Raw genomic sequence first — 19,641 nt, 5'->3', positions numbered from 1 at the left:
AGCCTTGAGGTTGCCCTTAGGACTGCTGGCCCTACCACTGCTGGTCTTAATGCTTTAGCGGATTTTCTACTAAATGGTTTAGAAGAGTTTCTACTAGCTCATCCATGCTTATGTCCTTGACTAGGACTCTAGCTAGTGCTCATGGGGAACCCTTAACCATTGTTGAGCTTTGGATGATGCATCCCCTATCGCTTGTTTTGAGGGGGAAGACTTCTACATCCTTGTCTTGGAGATTGTCTACTTGGTCTATTGCCTTGTTTGGCAACACTCATCGAAATGTAGTGTCTAGATGCCACACTGTTCTCCTCCTATGTTACCTCTGACCTAGATTTTGTGTCCACAAGCTATCCATGTGCAATCTATCAACCATGCCATGCCAACCTTATCTTAGCTAGCTAAGCCATGTGGCTCCTTATCAAAAGAAGCTACTACTCAAATAATAGCAGTACTTAAAAAACATAAATCATCAATAAAATAATAATAAAAAAGAGGCGAGAAAATCAATGAGCAGAAGCACAATAAAGGAGACAAATTTCTAAGCACAAATTGAAGCATCTGACATGAAAGTACAAATTAATGCATCTGACATGAAAGTACAAATTAATTTAGGGATTTTTTTTTGAAGATCTTACTTACTCATAGCATTAAACCCTAATTTCTCAATATTTTTCAAAATTGAGGGGTTATTATAACCCACTCTCCCTCTTGACTATGTTGATTCTCACTCTCCCTTTGTCTCATCTGTGCAATACCATAGCCACAACCATGTTCCCCTTTGTGCACCCATAGTTGGGCTGAATCTCTACATAATCTACACCTAGTGGAGCTTGATGCTTATGTTTTTGGAGTGGATTTATCTCTTGATCACAATTGCTAAGCTATTTCTTAGATTATACAACAAAATCAAAGCCTTATGGGCTCCAAAATCATGCAAATCACCAAGAAACTAAGTCTTTGCCCTTCTAAGATATGAAACTAGAATTCTCTAATGTTGCTAAGCCCTAGGCTAGTCCCCGTCAATGTGACTGTTCAAGTCAAGAGCTTACCTTAGCCTTACTGAATCATGTGTCGTTGAGCCTTGTCAATTGTAACTTCCCTATGTGGGTGTGCTAGCTCATTTTTTACATCCTCACTCCATTGTCACACTGGATTGCCACACCAAATTACTCCTTGCTAAGGGGGTGAAGGAAGAGCTCTCTTTGCCTAGATGGAGGAAAATAGAGTTTTGTCTTCACAATGATTCTTTGCGTGGGGGGGGGGGAGGAAGAAGAAGAAGCTAATGCAAGAGGGAATCCTACAAACAAACCTATCCAGAAAGCATCCATCAAGCATAAAATATTTAATAGAGCACAGGTAAGCTAGGGTAGGGAAGGAGGAGATCTCACAAGTATTCTATTGTAAGGGAAGGATTGTGTATTTCTTAGTGTCAAAAATGACTTATATACAAGTGACTAGTTCTCACACAAGGCGGACCAAACTTAAGAATGGTTCGATCTCTATTACTAGTCTTATGCAAGTATGTACATGAAGTCCTTAGACTTTCCCTATTTGACATTAAGCTTGAGGTAAGGCCACTTTATGTATTCTAGCATTGTCTTACAAAAGATAACCCATTCAAGTAGGTAAGATGGCAAAGTGCCTTATGGGTGGGTAAACCCATGTTAGCCTATGGAGTGGTTAACACCTTCTTTATGATGTATTCCTAGGATGTACCATCCTTATTTCCACTCCCATCAGTCAATCCAATCACCATATTTGGAAATTGGTTCATTGTTTTGAAGACTATAAGCAAGTGTAGAAGGCATTTTGAATGGCATCAATGTCTAGTTATACTAATATATCTTCTCTTTAAAGTTCTTTAATCATTGTTGTTTGTGTTGTGCCCTTAGCTTGAATATTTTGATAAAGTGAATGCATATACCAAACACCATGGTGGTATCTAGGCTAGGCCTCCCATGCCTGTCTTCTCTAAGATAGGAAAAACATTCGATCATGTGGCCACCTCATAACAATTCCTCGTGTGATGAGCAATCTTAAAGTTGGTTTCCCTGCCATTCTTCATTCAAGAGTTCATATTTTTGCCAGTATCTTGGTGCCATAGGGAGAGAAGTGTTGGAAAGACCTTTGATACTCCTCTAAAGGCTCAAGATTAAGAGACCTCGACTTCCATTTTCAAGATGAGGTCCAGCTTTAATGAGTGAGAGTGAGAGTATCTCAGTGCCAAGGGGAGAGGTGTTAGAAAGACCTTTGGTAGTCCTCCAAAGGCTCAAGATTAAGAGACCTTAACTTTCATTTCTGGGACGAGGTCCACTTTTCATGGCGATTATCTCGATGCAAAGGGGAGACAAGTGTAAGAGAGACCTTTGGAACTCATCCAAAGGCTCAAGATTAAGAGTCCTTGACTTCATTTCCAGGATGAGGGTGTGATCTTGGGGTTTCAAAAGGGAACTTTTTGGCTTTTGAGGAGTCCAACATGGGTGTTGGAAATGATGGGGAGAAGGGTGGATCAAGGGTGTTGGCTCATTTTGAGGGTATGCTGAGTTTAGTGAAAAAGTGCAAGACTCTAAAAGCATGTGCAAGAGAAACACAAGAATGAGGGAGATGTGCTCCTATTTATGGTTTTCGATCTGCTACGTACGTGAAATGCGTGGTAGATGTCTGGAACACATACTTGACAATGTGCAATACATGGGAGAATAAAATGTGGGGAAAGGGTGATTGTGAATGCATGGTTAAGAATGTGGAATGCATGTGTGTGAAGAACGTGTAAGGGACAAGGGTCTAAAATGTGCATGGCGGGTGTTCTAGAACATGCATGCAAAATAAAACAGGTGTGTGGTAGATAAAATGGAATATGTGGTTGTGCATGTGAAATCTATTTGGAAACATACATGTGAGATTAGGAACATGCATGGAAGATGGTTCAAGGACATACATTCCTCATCTAGAACATATGTGGGAGATGACTATGCACACATGGGAGATAACTTTTATAGATTTCAGAGCTAGGGTGAGATGCTATGAAGAGCAACATACATAATGTGGGACTTAGGTAAATTTCCAAATGTGCCGAGGTAGGGATTCCTAGAAGACAGGTGGGAGGTTCTCATGTCCTTGCCTTTTTGGGATCAGTTTCTTGTGGGGCGACTCCCTTGGTGTTGTTTTTCTCCTCTGTGTGGACACCATGTTCTTGTGTCTATGTTCCTTTTGAAGACATAGGTGCTTGTTGACTATTGTGAGAATCTGCATCTTGGGTGAGGTGGATGTTCAAGCCCTTGTTGTTCTCTCCATTGAGTGGCAAGGTATAAGAAGGCAATCCTTAATGAAACATGTAATGACACCATAAATGTAGGAATTGCACTTCTTATTTCTACTTTTATTATGCAACCCCAAAGTTGGAGTTAACCAAAGGCCCTTTTTACTAAGGTCAAATACGCTAAGTAGTATAAAGGATTCCTATTCATTACAATTATGCTAGGGTATATTTGCATGAATTAATTATTCCCTATACACTACCTAAGGTTTCCCCTCCATGAGACAGAGGCATAACGTGTTAGGAGGGTTGTGTGTGGCTATAGAAGATGGATGGTTTTATGAAGAGGGGTGTGGAGGGTCATCATTGGTGCTAGGTGCTGAAGAAGTTAGCTTTGAGGCATTTTTTCTCCTTATCTAACCATTTTTCTTCTTTGTTGGATGGTCGCATGAAGAGGGGTGTGGAGGGTTATCATTAATGCCAGGTGCTGAAGAAGTTAGCCTTGAGATGTTTTCACTCCCTTACCCTTTTTCTCCTTTGTTGGATGGCCCCACTGAAAGAATTTAAGGGCATCTTCTAGCTCTTTGTGAACTATTCACCACTCTTAGACTATAAAGATATCCATGGAGAGATATGGTGGTAGAGCACTATAATGCCATTACGATGCTAATAGGTGCATATGGTTTGTGGTCTTTTTAACAAGTTTATATCCTTATCTACAGAGCTATGTGAGTGCAACATTGACAGACTGAGTATTTGCTAAATAGGCATTTAGCTTTGAGGGCTTGCTTATGTCCAAAAAGTCATTGCCATCAAGATCTATGAATGTGCTGATGAAGTGGACACATCTAACAACATCCAAACACTATGATGGTATCTAGGCTAGGACTCCCATGCGTATCTTCTCTAAGGAAGGAAAAAAATTTGATCATGTGCCCAACTCATAGCAATTTCTTGTGTGATGAATAATCTTGAAGTTGGTGCCCTTGCCATTATTCATTCAAGTGTGCATGTTGTTGCCCAATATCGTGAGAGTATCTTGGTGCCAAGCGGAGAGAAGTGTTGGAAAGATCTTTATTCCTCCAAAGACTTATGATTAAGAGCCTTGGACTTTCATAGAAAATGCTTTGGTGCTCCTTTAGATGATCTTTGGTCTTTTTAACAAGTTTCTATCATTCTCTATATGCAATTATTTGAGTACGTCAATGACATATTGAGTTTTGCTAAATAGCATCTAGCTTTGAGGGCCTGCTAAGCTCTAAAAACGTGCCATCAAGATCCATAGAAGATATGAGCCTAGTATATTGCAACCTCTCAATTGTATAAATATATCTTCTCCTTGGGGCCTTTAATTGTCCTTGTCTGTGTCCTTAGCTTGAATATGTTGATAAAGTGAACACATCTAGCAACATCCAAACACTATGGTGGTATTTGGGCTAGGCTTCCCATGCATGTCTTCTTTAAGGTAGACAAAAGATTAGATCACATGGCCACCTCATAGTGATTCCCTATGTAAAGAGGAATCTTGAAGTTGGTGCTGCCCTTGCCATTCTTCATTCATGAAGTTGCCCAATATCAGTGAGAGTATGAAGTTAGTGTGCCAAGGGGAGAAAAGCATTGGAAAGAACTTTTGTATTCCTCCAAAGGCTTAGGATTAAGAGCCTTGGACTCCATTTCTGAGAGATGGGGTCCTCTTAATGGATGTGATCTCATAGGAGCTTTCAGGGTTTTTGGGAGTTCAACATGGTGGCTAGAAATGACGATGATGATGATATGGGGGGTTGGGTGGGTTCTTGTAGGAAGATTTGTGGGTATTGGCTTGTTGTGGGGTTGCAAGAGTATAGAAGCATGTGCAAGAGAAACATGAGAATAAGGGAGATGTGCTCCTTTTAATAGCTTTTTGACCTCCCATGTATGTGGCAAGTATCAGAACACATGGAAGATGTCTCGAACATGTGCTTGGCTATTTATTAAACATGGGAGACTTGCAAATGTGGGGAAATGGCATAAATGATTATCATGAATGCGCGATTGAGAATGTGAAATGCACATGTGTGCATGAAGGAAGAACATGCATAGGAGAAGGATCCGAAACGTGCATGGCAGGTGTTCCAAAACATGCATGAGAATAAAATAGGTGTGGTAGATAAAGTGAAATATGTGGTTGTGCAAATATACACAGTGATGGATTGGAATATGTGGTTGTGATCTAAAATGTACTGGTAATGGATAGGAATATGTGGTTGTGCATCTAAAATGTAAGTGGTGATGGATTGAAAACGTAGGTGTGAGATTAGGAACATGCATGGATGATGGATCAAGAGTACGTCCTCATCTCGAGAACATATGTGGGAGATTAGGAACATGCATGGATGATGGATCAAGAGTACGTCCTCATCTCGAGAACATATGTGGGAGATGACTATGCACACATGAATATAACTCTTACAGATTTCAAAGCTAGGGTGGACATGTGTAGATGGAAATAGTACATGAGTGTGTGAACATGATGAGAAAGATGATGTGGGACTTAGGTAAATTGCCAAATGTGCCTAAGCTTAGCAGATGTCATCCTAACATGAGATGAGACGTGACAGATGTGTAAGGATACCTAGAAGATGTGTGGGAGGTTCTTGTGTCCTTGCCTTTTTGGGACCGGGTTCTTGGTGTCATTTTTCTCCTCCATGTGGATGACATGTTCTTGTGTCTATGTCCCTTTACATAGGTGCGTGTGTCTATTGTGAGAATTTACATAGGTCTCAATGCTCAAGCCCTTGATATTCTCCATTAGGTGGCAAGGTAGGAGGTGGTGGCCCTTAGTGCAACATGTAACAACGCCATCGTTGAATTAGAACCTCGTATTTCTACTTTTGTTATGCAACCTCAAAGTTGACGGCTTTTATTTTCCTAAGGTCAAATACACTAAGTAGTAGTATAAAGAATCCCTACTTTTGTTATGCAACACCAAAGTTGAGGGTCTTGTTTTTCCCTAAGGTCAAATACACTAAGTAGTATAAAGGATCCCTGCTCATTCAAATTGTGTGTTAGGGCATATTCCTTAACACTAATTATTTCCCTTACACTGCCTAAGGTTTCCCCTCCTCTCTTGAGATGGCCCACGCCTATCTTACTAGCTTGCCCCCTTGCATATTCCTCGACACTAATTACTACCCTTACACTACCTAAGGTTCCCCCTCCGCCTAAGATGGCCAACGTTCTTGGCCTGCCCCCTTGCAATTTGCAATACTTGAGATGGCCAACGTCCCACTAGCCTACCTTCAAGTTGAGACAAAATAGATAGAGACATAGGAAGACAAGGAGGAAGACCTTGAACCTTTAGCGAACTTATACGAGGGAGAGAGAGAGAGAGAGAGAGAGAGAGAGAGAGAGAGAGAGCTAGTACATTCGATTTTCTTTTATTTTTTTAGGTGGACAGGTTTATGGCATATCTGGTTAACTAGGAATGCCTTCATATTTGATGCAAAAGTTGGTATATTACAGCTCACATAGGTCATATAAAAGGGCTACTATTGTGGCAAGTCTCTTCCTTGCGGTCAGCTCATTTGGTGGAGAATGACACGACTATATTTTGGATGAGGGTACTCCGAGCTACACTTGTGGTTCGAAGTAATTAGTGAGGGAAAGCTAGTACATCACATGGAGGTCACGTAGCCATTTGTAAAGTAATTTTGGTAATATATCTTCTATTACAAAAAAAAAGAGAGCTGGTGGTCATGTGGCCATTTGTAGAGATGGCTTCTTCACTACTATATACATGAGAGATAGAGAGAGATTGTGGCCGACGACGACAGAGAGAGATCAACATCTTTTCACCAAGAATATCTGCATGGGGACATGCCACGAAGCAAAAACAAATCCTTGAAATCACTTTTTTCATTATTCATATAAAAAGGTTTAATTTTGTTTACAAACATTATTTAATTAATAGCTCTCATAGAAAAACATCTTAGGGTGCATTTATACGTTCTAACCAAATTCAAACTTTGTTAGCTCTTTTGATGGTTACACTTGAAAATAATGCGCTTTGACTACGATAGGCCAGTTCCGGTGTGAAGGGAACCCCGGACAAGAGTTTGTATGTGAAGCGACCGGCAAAATATAAAAGCGTGGAAGACGCCATACATTAATTGTTGTTGCCTTCTGCATTTGAGCAGAACGTGCCGATCCCTCCCTCTTGCAGAGCTTTCCTCTCTACGACGAATTCTGCCACCTTGACTGCAAATCGATGGCTTCCTGAACATCCCAGCAGGTAGGATTCTTGGCCTTCCCCCTTCCTTTCTCTCAAAACATGGCGCTTTCTGCGAGAATTGTAGCTATGGAGTCTGGCCTTCTGTAAATCCATGATGGCTGCCTTCTCATATCCCATGCTTTGTGTTCTGTTGCAGGTTCGGGTTTCTCCCTCCATCTCATGCTGAGAAAGCGAACGAAGAGGTTTTGTTTCTGTGCGGAATTGCCTGTGAAAATGGGTGGCACCTGGCCGCAAAGGATGCCTGCTACGTGGTGGTACGGCGTGGCACGAGGATTTCATGCCATGACATGATGTCCTAGGTTTTTTCTGACAGTTAGGGTTCTGTACACGGCAGTCTGCCTCATGGCGCGTATACCTTTGGCTCTGCAGGCTGGCGCCAGTGCTGGCCCAGGCTGTGCAGCATCATTACGTGTTTCAGCAGCAGGTAACTCTTCATCTTCCTCTAGATCTGTCACTCAAACCACCAATGGATCCCACCACTTCAAAATCGCTGGCTATTCTCTGGCCAAAGGTATGGGAGTGGGCAAATATATAGCCAGCGACACCTTCTCTGTCGGTGGGTTCCAGTGGGCAGTTTACTTTTATCCTGATGGCAAGAATGCAGAGGACAATTCCCTGTACGTTTCTGTCTTCATTGCCCTAGCAAGTGAAGGGACTGATGTCCGTGCGCTCTTTGAGCTAACCCTGCTTGACCAGAGTGGCAAAGGCAAGCACAAAGTGCACAGCCATTTTGATCGAGCTTTGGAAAGTGGCCCTTACACCCTGAAATATCGAGGTAGCATGTGGTATGTATCCTTTATACTCGTGAACTAAGCAGTTTCATGCATTGATTAACTAAAGCAGAGCATGTATGAATCACATGCATATGCTCATATATGTGCATGCAATATACACGCAAACACCTAATTTCGGGGAATTCTGACATATGTACTTTTTATATATGCACTTACACAATATATACGAGAATATAGGCTTTTGTTTTAAGTGTTCCTGGATACCCATACCTGATGCCTACATATGTATAATGGGCCAACTGATGTACATACATGTGCACATACAAACATTTAAAACGGGAGAATGCTTGCTTCATGATACACACCAATTTGGCATGCACATGCATTTTGATCTGGTTTGGTAACTATGCAGAATGGAGTTGATAGTTATATAGTCTTGTGGGTTGACTACCATGAGTATATAACATGCAGATTTTGGGGATGTTCTTGGATTCATCTAGGTATATATATATATATACACACACATACATATATATACATACATACATACATACATACATACATACATATGTATATATACGTACGTACGTACGGGTATATATGTATATATATATATACATATACATACATATATATACACATACACACATACACATACACACACACATACATACATACATACATACATACACATATATATATATATATATGTATATATATGTATATATATATATATATATATATATATATAATGTCACGTGCAACCCGCACTTGGATGCCACGTAGACATATCTGTACAGAAGGTGCAGGACCTGGGATGGTAAACTGGTCCCAGTCCGGGACGAGTCAGCCAGGGATGCATCTGAGTCGTCCGAGGTCAGGTGTGCATTGTCCTGCACATGAGTCCAAGGTCAGGTGTGCACTGTCGTGCACATGAAACAGTGCCAGTCCGTGTTGTGAGTCTCCCTCTGGAATGATGTCAGTGATTCTGTGTATATGGTATGGGATGCCAGATCATTGTGTAGACTGATTTTGTCTTTTGTAGTCTGCTGCAGCCACCAATTCTTTTGTGGTGTGTTGCAGGGGTTACAAGCGTTTTTACAGGAGAGCTGTTCTTGAAACATCAGATTACATCAAGGATGACAGCCTTGCAATAACTTGTACTGTGGGCGTAGTGGTTTCATCTACCCAAGGACCTAGGCTTTTCTCGATTCCCGTGCCAGACTCTAATCTAGGGCTTCATTTTGGGGAACTTTTGGACAGTGGTGTGAACAGTGATATTACATTTGAAGCAGATGGGGAAAGGTTTCCTGCACACAAATTAGTTCTTGCTGCACGGTCACCTGTGTTCAAAGCACAGTTATTTGGTCCCATGCGGGAGAGGGAGTCTCAGGTCATTCAAGTGAAGGACATGGAAGCACCTGTTTTTAAGGTTAGCATCTGGAAGTATTTCAGCCAATCTTACATTTTTGGGATCTATGTGTAGTCAAATTAACTCGATTGTGCTGTTTCAGGCAATGCTGTATTTCATGTATAGGGATTCACTGCCAGAGGAGAATGAACCGTCGGGATCACCTTTGCCATCAACCACCACATTGATGGCCCAGCATTTGCTAGCTGCTGCAGACCGATATGGACTGGACCGGCTAAGGATGCTATGTGAATCGAAATTGTGTGATGAGATCAATGTTGATACAGTGGCTACCACTCTTGCCTTAGCAGAGCAACATCACTCATTACAACTGAAAGCAGTGTGCTTGAAGTTTGTTGCTGCAAATCTTGCAGGTTTGTGTTTCAGCATTTTTCCTTTCTCACTTATGCATGTGGTCATTACTGAGTTCTTCTTTGTTATTCGATGGTAGCTGTGATACAGTCTGATGGTTATGAACATTTGCGGGAGAGCTGCCCCTCATTGCAGTGTGAGCTTCTGAAAGCTGTTGCTGGCGTTGAAGAAGATGCAGAAACAGAGATTCCAGTTCTGAACAAGCAAGCCATAGACATGACCGGTCTTGATGGATCAGATGCTAATGGTAGAAGGGTCCGGCAAAGGGTTTAGCATTCAAGGAATCCATGGGTAGCTCAGCTCTTTACTAACATGGGTGCATACAGGCAAATCGGTATGGTGGAACTAAAACTACTCTAGCATTTTCATCGCTTTCTATTTTGGCTGCACAACTGCGGCTCTGGAGCTTTGTTCATTTAGGCCTTGACAGAAGATTCTTACTTCTAACTGTTGCGACACAAGGGAAAGGTTCTCAACGTACTTACCTGCTGTACTTTGCTATAGTAGCCTATGTTGTGTGTGGTTTTTCTGCAAAAGGCTGTGTAGCCTTTTGACAGAGTCTTACTGCCTGAGGCAGCTCATGATTCCATAGTGTTGCATATGTCAGACATGTTCTTGAAATGCTTTACTGGTGGCTTTTGCTAAAGGCAACATCTCTTGAATGAGTAATGTTCTGCATTTTATCAGAGGGAGTACATTTTTTGATTATTATAAAGATTTCTGTGCTCTCTCTACATGGATGCTACTTTTAAGCATAAGATGAATCTGTTGTTGTTTTGTAGATGTTCCTCTTTTTCCTTAGCTTTGAACAACTCAGGCTGGGTTTAAAGAGTGGGTGACTCCCTAGTAAAAATCAGACAAATCATCATGGGTTCTTCAGGTGTGTGCAGCAGCTTGAGGCCGCCCGATGAGGTGTCCGGGCTTTGGGTTACAATGGCTTCAGATACACTTCGACAGTTGGGCGAAGCTATGTTAGCATGCAAACTCTTGTCAACAAAACCATTGAGAGCTCAAAATAGTGGTTTTCATTGTTCTCCATTAACCATGTAATGCAGCTGTGGCCTGAGATTTATCTTTGCCACATTCGTTTTCTGCTGCCACAGAATCTCCCATGGGTTCAGGGGGCCTTTGGTACAGCTTTAGTTGCTTAGGGGAATGTGTCATCAACGCAAAAGAGCTGAAGTGTGCTCTTTTTGAGGCTAGTCCCTCTGTAAAATAGACAGCCAATTTATGGATAGTCTTGGACATGTACATTACAAGGTCGTTTTTTGTACTCGAGTAATGCAGTTATAATCAAGCACAAACGACTTAATAGATAACGATCTATAAAAGCACCACAATAATCAAGCTTAGACCTTATACATATAGTGGAGATAGCGTACTAAGAAGATTGCTCTGCCTGTCATTTTCATAATATGGTTAGATGATCTATCCACTCTGAACACATGCTGCCCAACACTGTCTGCAAGGTCAATTTCCAAGATAACCATCAGAGGATACTGTAAGAAGGAGAAGAATATGTAACACGACATCGAAGGTTGATTCTTTTGTAGAAGTTTATCGGAAGCTGGAATGCACTGTTGCCAATGCTAGCAGCCTAAAAAAAATGTTTCGGTATAAGAGAATTTTCAAATGCAAGTGCATGTAACATGTGGAGTTGGAAACACTTTCCCCGGCCTCCGGAAGGAGTACTACCAGTTGATTCGATCGATTGGACAATTGATAGGACAAGTTCTGGAGTCCCCGCAGATGGAACATAATCACCAAGAGTTTCTGGGAAACCTGAGTGTCGTAGTAAAGCTCACTGATGGGAACCATAACAAAACATTTGCCAGAAGTAAGGCAAACAGTTTTTCCCATGTGCGTCCTCTTTTTTCAATTGCAACTCCGCTACAACAGAGTTGCTTAAACTGGAGCTGGAGCTCCCCCCTGTGCTAGCCTGTCGCCCCCTTCCCTTCTGCCTGTGCATCCCGCGCCCTCTCTCTCTCTCTCTCTCCCCCCCCCCTCCTCCCTCGTGCTCCGTATCCCGACATCCCTCCGTATCCCGACATCCCAGCCCTTCGCACCCTTCCCTCCCTCTTCTTCTTTGACAGCTTCTCCCAAACACTTGCTGTCTTCTTCCTGCTTCCGCCTCCCTCTTATTCTTCCGCCTGGCCCATCGGCCTTCTGTGCCTTTTGTTCTTTGCCCCACTCCCCCAGCTTTAGCTCGTCTACCTTCTTCTCTACGTGCAGGTGTTTTGCTTCTGGGTTGTTCATCTGCAAGAGTAGGTGCTTCTCATCTTCATGTTCTAGACTCCATGGCAGCTGCCGGTCGAGGCTGCTGTCCCTTGCCTATTTTCAGAGGCAGAGCACCACCTTTTAGCCTTGACAGTTTCTTCATTGGTCTGCAAGATTGTAGGGAGCTACCCTATGCGTTTTCTGGGTGTTGCCTCTTCTTGTACCACTTCCTCTGCCTTCTCTTCTATTGGTTGGTCTTGTTGTTATGGGGAAGGTACCTGAGGCTCAGCGGGGACTTCCAGCTCCCGTATTGGTTCCTCAAAGGGTGCATTCAACGGCTCTGATACCTTCTCTTGCATTAGAGTATGATGGGGTGCTCGAATAGAGGGTGTTGCTTGTGCCGTAGTGAATGAGACGAATTCTATGCTTGTGATTGGGTCTACCCCCTATTTCCATAGTTGGAAGCTTAGATGGGGATGGTAGTAGATCATCTTGCACATATTCCTCACCCTCATCAGATTCTTCCTGTTCACCACAAGTTCGTGAGGAGAAGGCATGATGGGAGTCCTCTTGGTCTTGAAGTCATGTTTTCTTCCTTTTCTCCATGCTAGTCAGGATTTCCTTAGTGCTGGCAACGAGGGTATTAGCCTCCTCCAAGTCTTCTACCACTTCTTCTTGGCTGAGCTTGGATGGTTTTGTAAATGCTTCTTCAATAGGTAGAGGCATCCCTGTTATGTGACTAAGGACCTTTGCTAGGAGAGAGGGTTTACCACTTTATTATGATGCTGGGGCAGGTAGGCATTGAGCTATTTGTGGAGGTTGTATTCCCAGGGAACTTGTGGAGATCAATGTGGTTGTACCGATCTACTGGCTTAATTTGCATGATCATTGCTATTGCCTTACCTATGAGTTTTCGTGTCTTTTCTTTTATGTTTGTATATTCTACCCCATTGTTGTTAAACACCCTTTTATGGTCATGGTTGTTTGGGATTTAGCAAAAAGTCTTAGGGTATTCCTCTCATATATTTTAAGGGTTGAGGGTTGATAGAGAAGGGTTATAGAGGCATAACCCAATTACTGCTCGTCACCTCAGATCCTTTAGGTGTCCCCACTGAGGAACCTCTTCAAGCACCCTTGGTTTGTCCATTGTGCTGATATGGCCCAAGATTTTTCATTTTTTCATGGATTTTCGCATAAAGATGTCAAAAAATTTGTGGAACAATTGAAAATCACTTGCTTGATAAATAGGCAAGAGCCTATCTTTATGCTAAGTATTCTTTGTTGCTGCTTATAGGATGAAGCTCGACAATGATTGAAGGGTTATGAAGGTTCTTTAGAAGCCAGAGACCCTCCACAAGAACTCACTTATGAAGCAACAAAACAAGAGTTTTTGCAGCATTATCAAAAGACTAAAGATCCTAATCGAGTGGGATGAAATTCTGGGGGTTACCCAGAAAGATAATGTGGATATTTATGTTCAACATTTCATGAAGATGTGGGATAGGTGGTGTGTTGCTTTTAGGGAATGAAACCCCTTCTTAAACTAATGTGAAATTCTTAAAATGCAATGATAAAAAGTGGAAAGTGTTATACATTTTATTAAGTCAAGTGCTATAAGGTACTTCCATGGACACACAAAATAAGATTTTGTAAGCTTGGAAGTTCTTTTTTCAATGAAGACTAGCTAGATCTAGAGAACCTAAGTTTCTTATATATAGACTCACCCATATCTAGAGTGTAACCAGTTAACCCATATGTCAACCATTCATAGAACATGAGAAACATCAGGTATCATATACCCAAAACCAATCACCGCAACTCTCTTATCCATTGATATCCCAAAATCATACATGTTTTTGGACAACCTGTCAAAATATTTAAAGCTTCACAGATTTAGAACAGTTGGACATTCATTCTACCCAATGTCAAAGACACATCATGCTGCAGTTGTAAGTGTGGAACTTCTAATCTATGATGTCACAAAATTGAAGAAGTTTTGTCTTGCTAGAAGATAGTTTTGCACTTGGCTAGTTGATGAAAGGCATGTTGTTAGATATATTTTCTTCAACCTCAGGTGATAGCCTGAATAGATTTTCCTCTCCTAGTATGGGCTCCATATGGAAGTTGATGGCCCGCACTAGGTGTGCGTACATGAGAACATGAGGTTCGTTTTGACAAGCAGCTCCCACACATCATCGTGGACTCTCATAGTAGTATCCTGTAACTACTAGCGATTTGACAACAAGAATATTGCCCCAATTATCCGGCATCGTCCTAAATGTAAAACTTGCACTTTTTAACAGTTTTTTTGAGCTTTTTAGGAGCTCGTGCTCTTTTTGGTTTAAAAAATAGTGTTTTTTGAGATATTTTAGCATTTTCAAAAATGGGTTGTATTTTTGATGGTTTAGTTGTACTTTTAAATGGCTAGATGTTTTTGGTACTTTATAGTCCACCACATCAATTTCTACCTGAGTAAGCAAAGCTGTTGGATTCTCTGGATTGCGCTGAATAGCTTCTTGCTTGATTGGCTCTGTCTCATTTAATGTCATAAGATTTGCTACCAACTACTCCTGGAAGCTAGGTATGCAATTCAATACTTGCTCAAAGGTTAGGTAAATCTGAGACTTCAACAAAGCTTCAAAAAGTTTCAACGAGCCACCCCCACCTTCATGCGGGTAGGTTCCTGCTTAAAACCTAATGTACCACTATTGCCTTTAGGAACATCTTGAAACATGGGGTATCAAGAGGAGGTACTACCTTTCTTTGGATCCTCTTGATCTCTTTCACCACCCCTTGTTAAACCTTGTCTTGTTCCACCCAATCTAGTGGTCCCTTAACTCTAGTCACTGCAAAAGTTGGTGCTTCCTCCGGACACTCTAGTCGAGGTGGTGTTCTACCCCTTATTGATTAGGCCTTAGTGGAAGTGGATTAAATATTAATTGTCTTCTTGAAACTTGCCCCAATGCAGTTAATGTAGCCCCTCCAATCCATTTGTGAAATTGAACACGATTTACCTCTTCTGGAGATGGGCCTTCCGGAACCACCGGGTCAAACACAAGTGCATCACCTGGATCATCCAGATTGTGCAATTCTTGATCAGTACCCTCAAGAACGCTCCATTGATGATGCAACCGGCCTTCCACACAAAAACGATCCTGAAATTCATCTACTTCCCGCTCAATGTTTCCTTATGAAGAACCCAGCCCTAGATCAACCAAACCTTCAGTCACATCATATCCTCTTCACCCTAGTGACATAAGGGTGAGATATACGATGAGGGTAACGGCCAGACATTCACCCAATAATTATAGCAATAACACCCAATCAAAAATCTCCCAGCCATACTTATCAAACACCCAGTCCCAAGAACATTGCCCCAATGGTCATGACCCTAAGCCATGAATGAACAAGATCACCAATGTGTACTCTGGTTGAAGCCTAGTACATTAAACCTATAAAAGATAGGGATATCATGGAAATAGTCGCTGCTTGGATCGTCTAGCCCTAACCTAACAAAACACCTAGATTGTCCAGACATGACACACAAGACATCATAAACACTCTAAAACTGCAGAACACACAGAATACACAAGATTGTTGCAAAAGATTAGTTCTTCTTTCAGGATTCACGTACCCTTCATATAAACAATAAATATCATCTATTGATTCACCAATAGGGAAAAAATCACACAAGGTTGTCTCGTGAATGGGTGTAGATGGAGCTAGCCTTCAGAGTGCCTCGTACTACCTGTAACACACCATGGTAGTAAAGGCTGAGGTGCTAGTGTTTTTCCCCGACTTGAGAGAGAAGGCGGTTATATGTCAAGGGCCAAAGCATGCCATCAAGTTGGCTGAGCTTTTTGAGGCAATGGACCTACTGGGTGGGCTGCTACCCTTGGAGGACATTGTGGAGGCATGTGGGATATTGGCTTTTGGGGCTAGCCCTGTGAGAATCACCAAAGTGCACACGCTGCCATCGTTGACCTTGATCACAAATAAGAAAACAAATGTCAACAAACCTACCACCATATTGGCTCTAATTTACATCAGGAATAGGAAGTGTTGCAAATTGATCGTTGTACAAGAAATTGGCAGATGCAGATCGACCGTTGTGCAAGAAATTATCAGATGCATGACATATGTGTCATGGATCTACTTATTGATGATAAGGACGATGTGCAGGTCCCTCTGTATATGCACTCTTGATCAGCTCAAAGTTTGAGCCTAACCTCATAACTCAAAGTTTGAGCCTAACCCCAAGAGCTTTTTGTCTTCCTTTTTTAGAAAAAGATTCCTTTTGTAGAGTAGTTCAACAAAAATATGAGGTTCTCTTTCTCTTATTTTGTTTCTTAGAATCCTTTTTTAGATTAGCTCAACAAAAACTTGAACCTAAGCCTAGTGGGAGCTAGAATCTTGCCTTGCTCCTCTTCCTTCCCTTCTTGAATATATTTCAAAATACAATATTTCCCCTCCACCTCTTCCTTCCTTTCTTGATCTTGCCCCTCCCCCTCTTCATTTTAATGACGAGGATGGAATTTTTGGCCATTCCCTTTCATGCCAAGTACTTTACCCATTGGCTCAATTCACCTTGGCCCAACTTGGAAGAGAATGAATGTGATGGAGAGAAAATTTGGGGGACATACACTTGCTGTCTTTATCCCCCCCCCTCTCTCTCTCTCACTTACATAATCAATCCACTCTCAATAATAAACTTCCAAACATAAGAAACAAACTTTCCTTGCTTGACAAGTATTAAAAAGTCTCTAACTTGCCATTACATAGAGGAAATAAACTCTTAAAAAGTCTCTAACTTGCCATTACATAGAGGAAATAAACTCTTAAAACTCCATGTATGAAACATAGAGAATGGTGTCAAATTTGTGAATTTTTCCCAAAATTCCTAAATTGGTCTTCATAGGTCTTCTGTCGGATTTGAAGATAAAGATTCTCAAAACTAACTTTCAACACACCTTTGTGGTGATGAGTTTGGCTAGCGGCTTGTTTCTTACAATTGCATCCTAGGACATCCCTTCACGAGGAAAACCAAAATGATCCATGACTAGGACACGAATCATATCTACATCTAAAAGAAATATCAAACATTAAAGGTCAACCTATGCACCTAGAAAGTCCATCCTATGAGTGGCCGACCTTTCATAGAGGATTCGGTAACAAACAACCAGATCCACTATAGTCCACTTGTGTCAAACATGCCATAAGATGATTGATGAGAAGCAAGATAGCGTAGAATTTGCACCCCTTTTAGAGCTAGATAATTGGATGCATACCCTTGATACCTTGGACATACTCCCAAAGTGCAAGGGTACCAAATTTGCCAAGGCTGATGGGAAAGAAATCACATCCCTTTATATGCTTAGCATCGCATGCATGCCCAATTCCATAAGCTATGACCCTATGAGTGTTAGTGATGAGGAAGGCCCGGGGAAACCATTTACACAAAACTCATAAACCTATGGCTTTCCAGGAGGAAAAGAGGTATACATCTTCTTGATTGAGTCAAAAGAACATTGGCTAAGATATGTCGAGGTTGTTGACACACATGCATATTTCTACCACTCCTGGAAAAAGAATCTCAATGACATCCCCATTCCAGTTAACACGGTAACCACAAAATTGGAAGAACCAGCCAATTCCTAACCTCAACCTTAAAATCTTTTCCGCTCTGCAGGAAAAGCACGAAATAAAAAGCTGTCGCTTGTTGCAAAAAAAGAAGCCAAAATACTAATGGAAGTAGAAAGCGCTAAAGTTGAGGAGACTAAACAAGTCCCCAAACACTTCACAGCCTTCAAAGTCATAGACCGTTTTGTACAATATTGCACGGCCCAAAGAACCCACGATGGGAAGCCAATAACATCTTATGATGGTCTATCCAAAGTCAAGGAAATTAACCTGGTAGGTCCAGGAGAAGATCCGAGACCCATCTACATAGGGGAAGACCTCTCTAAAGAAGAAGAAAAAGACCTAGTCACTCTCCTCATAGAATTCCAAGATTTCTTTGCATGGAAGTATACAGACATGAAGGGTGTACCTCCTGAAATGGTCAAGCATACCATTCCTATGGTTGAGGGAGCGAGACCAGTGAAAGCAAAGAGCCTACCCTATGAACCCCAAATATTCCAAGATAGTCCAAGAGGAAATCAAAGGACTTATAGATGCCGAATTCATCTACGAGATAGAGCACACAGAATGGGTTTCACCCATAGTGATAGCGCCCAAAAATAATGGTAAAGTGCGAGTGTGCATGGACCTCAAAAAGGTCAATGCTACCATGATACGAGATCACTTTCCATTGCCCTTCATAGAGCATGTGCTCAAGAGTCACAGGAAAGGAAGACAAGAGCTTCCTTGATGGATTTTCTAGATACAATCAAGTGTTGATGGATCCAAAGGATCAACATAAAACAACTTTTGCCACCGAGTGCCATTTTGTATGCGTATCGAGTCATGCCATTTGGGCTTACCAATGCCCCAGGCACCTTCCAATGCCTGATGTGCATGGCCTATAAAGAACATATCTGGAAATTCCTTGAAGTTTTCGTGGATGACCTCTATGTCAACTCTACCTGCTGGAAAGCACATTTATGGTGTCTATGGAAAGTGCTAGAGAAATGCCGGCTCTACAGGATCTCTCTCAACCTCTCAAATGCCAATTTTGGGTTTGGCATGGGGTAATCTTGGGACATATTGTCTCAAATTACGAAATATCCACCGAACGATGACAGCAAGGTGCGACTCATTCTTGATCTGCCACCCCCGACCAATTTCAAAGGAGTCCAATGATTCATGGGACATGTTGGATCTTCATGTATGCCAACATGGCTCATCCCCTTTATGGACTCATGGTAATCTTTGAATGGAAAGAGGAGAGTCAACAAGAATATGATACCCTAAAAAGATCTTTGGCAAGTGCCCCCATCTTGAGATCCCCAGATTGGGAAAGCATATTTCATGTGTACATAGATGCCTCTGCCTCTGCAATTGGGTGCGTGCTGGCTCAACCCGACGAACACAATAGGGATTTACCTATTAGCTTTGCCAGTTTCTAGTGGCTAATTAGACAAGGTAGAACAAAAATATACCACCATGGAAAGAGAAGGGTTAGCCATGGTCTACACGGTTAAAAAATTTTGCCATTATGTTTTGGCAACCAAGTTCATTTTCTTGTGGACCATCAAGCTCTTCTCTACCTCATAAATAAACCCTATACCATTGATAGAATCATCAGATAGCTTCTAATTCTGCTGTAATTTGACTTTATTGTCACGGTACGAAAAGGCTCACAACATATCTTGGTCGACCATATGTCGCACATCCCTAATGATGAGCCACTGGGGTGGGTGTTGATGATGACCTACCAGATGCC

General features: G+C 41.7%; 1 protein-coding gene across 2 annotated transcripts; it reads left to right on the top strand.

The window, feature by feature from the left end:
• Nucleotides 1-7,374: 7,374 nt before the first annotated feature.
• On the top strand, nt 7,375-10,774 carry LOC147617109 (BTB/POZ and MATH domain-containing protein 1-like). 2 transcript variants are annotated; one of them, XM_086776715.1, is made up of 5 exons: nt 7,375-7,523; nt 7,660-8,308; nt 9,341-9,689; nt 9,772-10,042; nt 10,120-10,774. In XM_086776715.1, exons 2-5 carry the CDS (start codon nt 7,866-7,868, stop codon nt 10,311-10,313), a joined length of 1,257 nt encoding a protein of 418 aa, XP_086632841.1. In that variant the 5' UTR covers nt 7,375-7,523; nt 7,660-7,865; the 3' UTR covers nt 10,314-10,774. The 2 variants fall into 2 exon arrangements, with proteins under 2 accessions (XP_086632841.1, XP_086632842.1); XM_086776716.1 differs by having other exon boundaries at nt 7,403-7,523; nt 10,131-10,774.
• The last annotated feature ends 8,867 nt before the right edge of the window (nt 10,775-19,641 follow it).

Source organism: Cibotium barometz, chromosome 37 (genome assembly GCF_041138505.1).
Source record: "Cibotium barometz isolate CiBa-2024 chromosome 37, ASM4113850v1, whole genome shotgun sequence".
NCBI classification, from domain to species: domain Eukaryota; kingdom Viridiplantae; phylum Streptophyta; class Polypodiopsida; order Cyatheales; family Cibotiaceae; genus Cibotium; species Cibotium barometz.
The sequence above is the reverse complement of the archived record's forward strand: the minus strand, read 5'-3'. Positions and strand labels throughout refer to the sequence as shown.